This window comes from Lipotes vexillifer, unplaced genomic scaffold, assembly GCF_000442215.2.
Source record: "Lipotes vexillifer unplaced genomic scaffold, Lipotes_vexillifer_v1.1 scaffold86, whole genome shotgun sequence".
In the NCBI taxonomy this organism is placed as follows: Eukaryota; Metazoa; Chordata; class Mammalia; order Artiodactyla; family Lipotidae; genus Lipotes; species Lipotes vexillifer.
In genome coordinates, this window is record NW_006785406.1 from 3916075 (window position 1) to 3923925 (window position 7851).

The 7851-nt window shown below is 43.6% G+C and overlaps 1 protein-coding gene across 2 annotated transcripts in view; it reads right to left on the reverse strand.

Annotated features, from left to right (window-relative positions):
• Nucleotides 1-7255, reverse strand: part of LOC103090671 (inhibitor of carbonic anhydrase) — a 41263-nt gene extending 34008 nt beyond the window's left edge. Inside the window, exon 1 of one of the 2 annotated variants that reach the window (XM_007457560.1) lies at nucleotides 7190-7255. In XM_007457560.1, coding sequence (XP_007457622.1) covers nucleotides 7190-7232 — 43 coding nt within the window. In that variant the 5' untranslated portion in view covers nucleotides 7233-7255. The remainder of the gene's footprint in view (nucleotides 1-7189) is intronic. The other variant, XM_007457561.1, reaches the window with a different exon arrangement.
• Nucleotides 7256-7851: the final 596 nt, after the last annotated feature.

Genomic DNA, 7851 nt, shown 5'->3' on the forward strand with positions numbered 1-7851 from the left:
AGCCTAAACCAAACATTTCTCAGAACTCAAATGGGGTTAGGAATCATTTGGGTTCCCACCATTCAGAGTGGAGAAAATCTTATTGAATAAATAGTGCATTTATGAAAGATTCCATAAGTAAGCTAAACTAGATCTAGAAAGAAGGGTATTCTAGACACTGCCTAAACATCTTGATAAATAGTCTTGAGAAGGTTAAGCTGATCTGAAGACATTATGAGTGCCTGCCAGAAAAAAAGGTTGACACTCCTTAAATTAAAAAAAAAGGGCTTCCCTGGTGGCACAGTGGTTGAGAGTCCGCCTGCTGATTCAGGGGACACGGGTTTGTGCCCTGGTCCGGGAAGATCCCATGTGACGCAGAGCGGCTGGGCCCATGAGCCATGGCCACTGGGCCTGCGCGTCCGGAGCCTGTGCTCCGCAACGGAAGAGGCCACAACAGTGAGAGGCCCGTGTACAGCAAAAAAAAAAAACCAAAAACCAAAATACAGTACTCAGCAAGGTAAAATTCACAGTGTCCAGCAACCAATAAAATTAATACACAAGTGAAGGTGCAGGAAAATGTAACCCATAACCAGGAGGAAAATTAGTCAATACAATCAGAGCCAGAAATGAAAGAGATGAGGAAATTAACAGAAAATAGTTTTAAAACAGCTATTTTAAATGTTATAAGTATGCTCGGAGAGTTAAAGAAAAACATGAACATCAGCGCTGCTGGGGGATGTGGCGCTTCCTTTCTGCTCCCATGCTTGTCGTGGTGCCACCAGACATGCCCTCAACATGCAAAATGATGCCAGAGAGTTCGTGAACCTGTATTTGCCGCAGAAATACTCTGCCAGCAACCGCATCATTGGCGCCAAAGACCACGCGTCAGTCCAGGTGAACTTGGCTGAGGTCAACAAAGTAACAGGAAGGTTCAACACCCAGTTCAAAACCTAGGCTATCTGTGGGGCCATTCACAGGATGGGAGAGTCAGATGACTCCATTCTCCGGCTGGCCAAGGCCCATGGCATCCTCTCAAAGAACTTCTGACTGGAGAGGATCATGGATGTGGAATATTTGCCACAAATAAATAGTGAACCCTCCCCCCAAGAAAAGAAAAACATGAGCATAATGAGGATACAAATATAAGATGTAAGGAGCCAAAAAGAATTGCTAGAGGTGAAAAATAGAATATCTGAAATGAAAATTCCAGTGGATGAGATTAACAGCTGATTAGATATGCGGAAGAAAAAAGATGATCTAGAAGACATTATTACAGACTATCCAAAATGAAGCAGAGAGAAAGAAAGATAGAAAAACAAATGATCAGAACCTCAGTGACTTGTCATACAGTATCAAGTGATCTAACATATGTGTAACTGGAGTCCAGGATAAAAATGGGGGGAAGGGGCAAGAAAAAATATGTGAAGAAAGATTTGGCCAGAATTTTTCCTAATATTATGAAAACTACAAGCTCACAGTTCTAAAGCAACCAGAGAAAAGAGACAAAATTAGGTACAGAGGAGCAAAGACAATAAATATCTCAGACTTTTTGTCAGAAACCACACAAGTCATAGACAATGGAATATCCTTAAAGTGCTAAAAGGAAAATAACTTGCTAAGCTAGAAATCTAAAACCAATGAAAATAACTTTCAGAACTGAAGGCAAAAATAAACTTTTCCAGACAAACAAATGTTGGGAGAATTTGGGTACAGCAAACTTGCACTACAATGAATGTTAAAGGAAGTTCCAGACCTAAGTAGTTACACTCATGAATTCTATCAAACACTTAACAGAAATAACACCAATGTGGCAAAAACTATCTTATAAAGTAGAGGAGAAAGTAATACTCCTAACTCATTTTCTAAGGCCAGCATTAACCTGATACCAAATCCAAACAAAGACATTATAAGAAAACTACAACCAAATATCCCCCATGAACATAGACACAAAAATCATTTACAAAATATTAACAAATCAAACGCAGCCAAAAAAAAATTCTTGAGTACATGAACACACACACACACACACACACACACACACACAGGTTTATCCCTTGCCCAGGAATGTGAAGTTGAATTAATGTGCAAAAACTAATCAGTATAGCTCACCATATTACAGAATAAAACAGAAAAATTCATACAATTATCTCTATAGAACAGAAAAGGCACTTGCCAATTCAAAATTCCAAGCAAAGTAAGAATAGAAAGGAATGTCCTCAACCTGATAAAGAACATCTACAAAAAACCCCACAGTTAATATTATACCTAATGGTGAAAGACTGAATGCTTTCCCCTTCAGGTCAGAAACAAGGCAAAGATTGACATTCTCATCACTTCTGTTTAACACTGTATTAGAGGTCTTAACCATTTTAACAAAGCTCAAAAGAGAAACAAAAGGCATACAGATTGGAAAAGAAGATAGAAAATTGTCTATATTCACAGATAACATGTTTCTCTACACAGAAAATTTTAAAGAATAAATGATTTAGCAAGGTCTTAGGATCTGAGGTCAAAGCGCTAAAATTAGTTGAATCTCTACAAAGCTAAAGAGAAAAAACTTTAAAGTGAAACTTTAAAAATACTACTTATGGGCTTCCCTGGTGGCGCAGTGGTTGAGAGTCCGCCTGCCGATGCAGGGGACACGGGTTTGTGCCCCGGTCCGGGAAGACCCCACATGCCGCGGAGCGGCTGGGCCCGTGAGCCATGGCCGCTGAGCCTGCGCGTCCGGAGCCTGTGCTCCGCAACGGGAGAGGCCACAACAGAGAGAGGCCCACGTACCGCAAAAAAAAAAATTAAATAAATAAAAATAATAATACTTACAATGGCTTTCAAAGATATGAAATATCAGAACTTCCCTGGTGGTCCAGTGGTAAAAAACCCACCTTCCAATGCAGGGGACACAGGTTTCATTCCTGGTGGGGGAACTAAGATCCCACATGCCGCGGGGCAACTAAGCCCTTGCGCCACAACTAAGCCCTTGCGCCACAACTACTGAACTCACATGCCTCAGTGAGAGAGCCCACCTGTTGCCAACTACAGAGCCCACGCGTCCTGGAGCCCACGCACCACAACTAGAGAGAGAAAAACCTGCACGCCACAAGTAGAGAGAAGCCTGCACACCACAACAAAGAGCCCGTGCGGCAACGAAAGATCCCGCATGCCTCAACAAAGACCCAGCGTTCCACAACTAAGACCTGATGCAGCCAAGAAAAATGAAAGAAAATAAGAAAAAAATCTAAAAAATATATATATATAAGAAATATCTAGGGATAAATTTAACAAATTATGAACAAGAGCTGTACATGAAAACTACAAAAAATTTCCAAGATAAATGAAAGAAGACCTAAATAAATAGATAAAGAATGTTCATGGATTAGAAAACTCAATATTGTTAAGATGCCAAGCCTCAAAATAATCTATAAATTAAATGCTATCTCAATAATAATCCAAGCCTAAACTTGTTTTTTATAGAATTTGATAACCTGATTCAAAATTGTGTTTGGATATGCAAAAGATCTAAATGGCCAAACCAACACTGAAGTAGTACAATAGAGTTGGAGGATTTATACTACCTGATCTCAAGACTTATTATAAAGCTACAGTAACCAAGACAGTGTGATATTGGCACAAGGAGAGATATAAAGCTTAATGTAACAGAATAGAGACTCTAGAAATTGACCCATATATATAGGGTCAGTAGATTTTCAACAAAGCTGCCGAGGTAATTCAGTGAAGAAAGGATATTCTTTTTGAAAACAAGTCCTGGGATAACTGGATATCCATATGAGAAAAGTGAATCTCAACTCTTACTTTATACCATACACAAAAATTAACTAAAAATGTATCATAGACCAAAACATAAAAGCTGAAGCTATAAAACTTCTAAAATAAAACAAAGAGGAAACTATTGCAACTTTGGGGGTAGCCAATTATATCAATATTTTTAGAGAGGACACAAAACATAATAACTAAAAATAAAAATTAGGTAAGGTAACCTGATTAAAATGTAAAACATCTGCTCTTCAGAACGTATCATTTAGAAAATGGAGGGCTTCCCTGGTGGCACAGTGAATCCGCCTGCCAATGCAGGGGACACGGGTTTGAGCCCTGGTCCAGGAAGATCCCACATGCCATGGAGTAACTAAGCCCATGCGCCACAACTACTGAGCCTGTGAGACTAGAGCCTGTGCTCTGAAACATGAGAAGCCACTGCAATGAGAAGCTCGCGCATGGCAACAAAGAGTAGCCCCGCTCACCATAACTAGAGAAAGCCCATGTGCTGCAACAAAGACCCAGCACAGCCAAAAATAAATAAATAAAATGAATTATTTTATAGGTGGTGTGATGAATTGGGAGATTGGGATTGACATATATACACTAATATGTATAAAATGGATAACTAATAAGAACCTGCTGTAAAAAAAAATAGAATTCAAAAATTCAAAAAAATTAATTAATTAAAAAAAAGAAAATGGAAAACTAAGCCACAACATTATTACTCATCAGGGAAATGCAATTTAAAACCATTGTGAGGTACTATACACACCTATCAGAATGGCTAAATGTGAAAATATTGACAACACCAAGTGTTAGCAGGATGTGGAGCAACTCAAATTATCATACTGTGGGTGGGAATGGAAAATGGTACAACTACTCAAAAAAGTTTGACATTTTCTTAACAAGTTAAACATAACCTACCATTATGACCCAGCAATGTTACTCCTAGATATTTACCCAAAACAAATGAAAATATATGTCCACCCAAAGACTTGTACACTAACATTCATAGCAGCTTTACTCATAATATCCCAAACTGGAGACAACCTAAACATCCACTAACAAATGAATGGAAAACAAACTGTGATAAAGTCATACCATGGAATACTACTCAGCAATAAAAAGGAATGAGCTTTGATACATACAACAATGTAGATAAATCTCTAAACAATTGTGCTGAATGAAACAAGCCAGATGCAAAAGACTATGTAGTGCATGATTCCATTTATATGAAATCCTAGAAAAGGAAAAACTTACCTAAAGTGGGAAAAAATGGGAATGACTGAGAAGGGGTAGGGGACAGTTTGGGAGTGATGGAAATGTTCTATATTTTGATTGTGGTGGTAGTTATGGGAGTAGGCATATTTGTTGAAATTCATTGAACTGTATGTATACTTGTAAGAGAGCATTTTATTAAATGTAAGTTATGTTTCAATAAAAATGATTTTAAAAAGAAAGAGTGTGTACAATCAAGCTAAGAGTCAATGGAGTCAAGTAACCTAAACTAGGCCAACCATCAATAACACTCCATCCAACCATGTGACAATTTCAAAAAGGGGCAATCAGAGCCCACCGTGAATATTTCAATTGGCTCCTAGAAGGGAAAAGCTGCTGGTGGCCACATGCTCACTGCATGGAGAAATCTCTTCCCCAGAAGAGCAAAAGGTAGAGAAAGGAGGTGGCAGCCAAGGTGGAGGTACAGGCTGTACTGAGCCCCTGGTTCTTGGCTCTTGCAATGCCTACTAATCACCACTCCCGCTCCTCTGACACTTTTAGCTTAAGCTAGTTTGGTTACATTCCTGTCATCTGCCACCAGAAGGGATTTTATAGGAAAAGAACACTGAGCTTTGAAGAAAGCACGTCCTCGATTCCAGCCTTGTCCAGTGGCCAAGAGAGAAGAAATGTTGGGATGGAGTGGGCGGAGGGCCAGGGAGAGGCAGCTCTTGCCTCTGTTTAGTAAACACAGAGCCGACTGGGAAAGTGAACTTTTGGTCAGTGCCTGACACTGCCAAGAGAGGGGATGGGGGAAGAACAAACAACAGAAGCCCTGTTCAGGAAGAATACGGGAGAGGCCAGGGGGCTGCACTCTGGATTTTCTGCAGCCATAGTTGGACCACAGCTGTAGCAACATTGCCAGCCTTCCCCAGCCCCGTCAGAGCTCCCCGTAGCCCTAGGTGGCAGCACTGGGCCAAGGAGGGCCACCCCCATCCCTGAAAGCACTCCTTGCCTTTCCTGCCTTCTTCTGCTCAGCCCAGGTTACGCCTCCCCCCATGATAGATACCCTACCCCAGAAATGATTTAAGACCTGACAGAATCAGGGCTGAACAGAACCCAGTTGTCCCACCAGGCAGGGGTCTCCACCTGCATGAGGTCAGTGACTTTGCACCATTACCTTCCTTACAGTTACCCAGCCAAGAGCCCTGACAGCCCCCCAACACGGGAAGGGGCCCCCTACATTTACGTGCAGGATTTTTTCCAGTGATTACTCACCTGTGCCTACAGCTCTGCCCTTAGGTACATGACTTCATGTCACTTTCACAGCAACTGTGTGTTTGCTGTGAAAAAGTAATTTCTACTGAACTGAGGAGGAAATCAACTCAAAGAGGAGGGCAAGGGACCACCCAGTCACATGGCACCGAGTGGCAAGTGGATTCCATTCTAGAATGATTGTTTCTCCCCTATATTCCTCCACCTCCCTAGTGTGTAGTCGGATGGGTGGCATTGTACAGTTCAGAGCAGGAAAGATCCTTCTGGTTAGATACCTGACATGACAAGCTTACCTGATGTACCCCTCCCCCTCTTAATAATAGTCCTTGAGGCCTCGGAAAAAATCCCTTCTCTCCTCTGACCCTGTTTCCTTCACTGTAAACTGGATGAACAGCCTCCAGGCCAGGGGTTATGAACTTTTTCTGTACTGGGCTAGCTAGGCAATTACTAGTTTTGTGGGCCATACAGTCTCTGTGGCAACTACTCCACTCTGCCCTTAAAGCCTGAAAGCAGCCGTGGACAATACTTACCTGAATGAGCATGATCGTGTTACAATGAAGTTTTATTTATGGACGCTGACATTTAAATTTCACATAATTCTTATGTGTCAAGCTATTTTTCTTTTTATTTTCTTTCACACATGTAAAAATGTAAAACCCATTCTTAGCTTGTTCATCTGTATATCAGGCAGCTGGCGGGATTTGGTCGGCTGGTCAGAGTTTGCAAACTCCTGCCCTAGCCTGCAGTGTTTCTGCAAGGGCGAAAGTTGGTCAGGTGCACTGATGCACCACCGGCGGTGGAAGTCACTTTGGAGCCAGCCAGGCGCTGGGTTGCTTCGAAGCCACCTAGACGAGGCAGTGCAGTGTCCCGCCGTGGCTGACCCTCGGCTGGCACCCGGTCACATCTTAAACGGCCGGCCCCCACCCGGCTCCCAGTGCGCACTCACCCAGGGCCCCCGCGCACAGCACGGAGCAGACCGCGAGCCTCATTCTCTTCGGCGACGCGCGACTCCTACCCGGCTCCCGGGGCCTTGGCCAACTTTACCTGCCCGCGAGGGGGCGGATCCGCCTCCTCCGAAGGGTTCGCCCTTCCGGCCCATCGCCCTCGCCACACCCCCACCCCTCTCCCAGACAGCTCGCAGGGGCTCGCTGCGGCTGCACCTCTGCCCAGCGCCCGGAGCTGAGAGGCTGGATCTCTGCTCGCGGGCTAGGAGTTCGCACCCCGGAGGTACGAGACGCAGAAACCCTGGAGCACACTGGAGAGAGAAGCCGAGGCCCAAGATGAGAGTGACCGCCTGGGCCCCAGGTTAGTTACTAGAATGCGGGTTCCTTGACCCCTGGACCTTCATCTAGACAAGCAACTCTTCGATGTCTCCAACACAGACTCTTCGGGACTGAGGGGCGGTCCACGAGGTGAACACTGTGGACCCTTCCCCCAGGAGAGCATGTGCACACGCATACACAACGTTTTGAACGCAATTTTCAGGTATCCTCAGACTCTTCCTCCAAAAGCGTCTCGGTTGCCCACTCCGGGTCCCTCCCCCACCCCCAATCCCCCTGACACGGTCTCCTGCAACCCTGGCTGAAGTCTGAGGTCACGTGAAGCGCT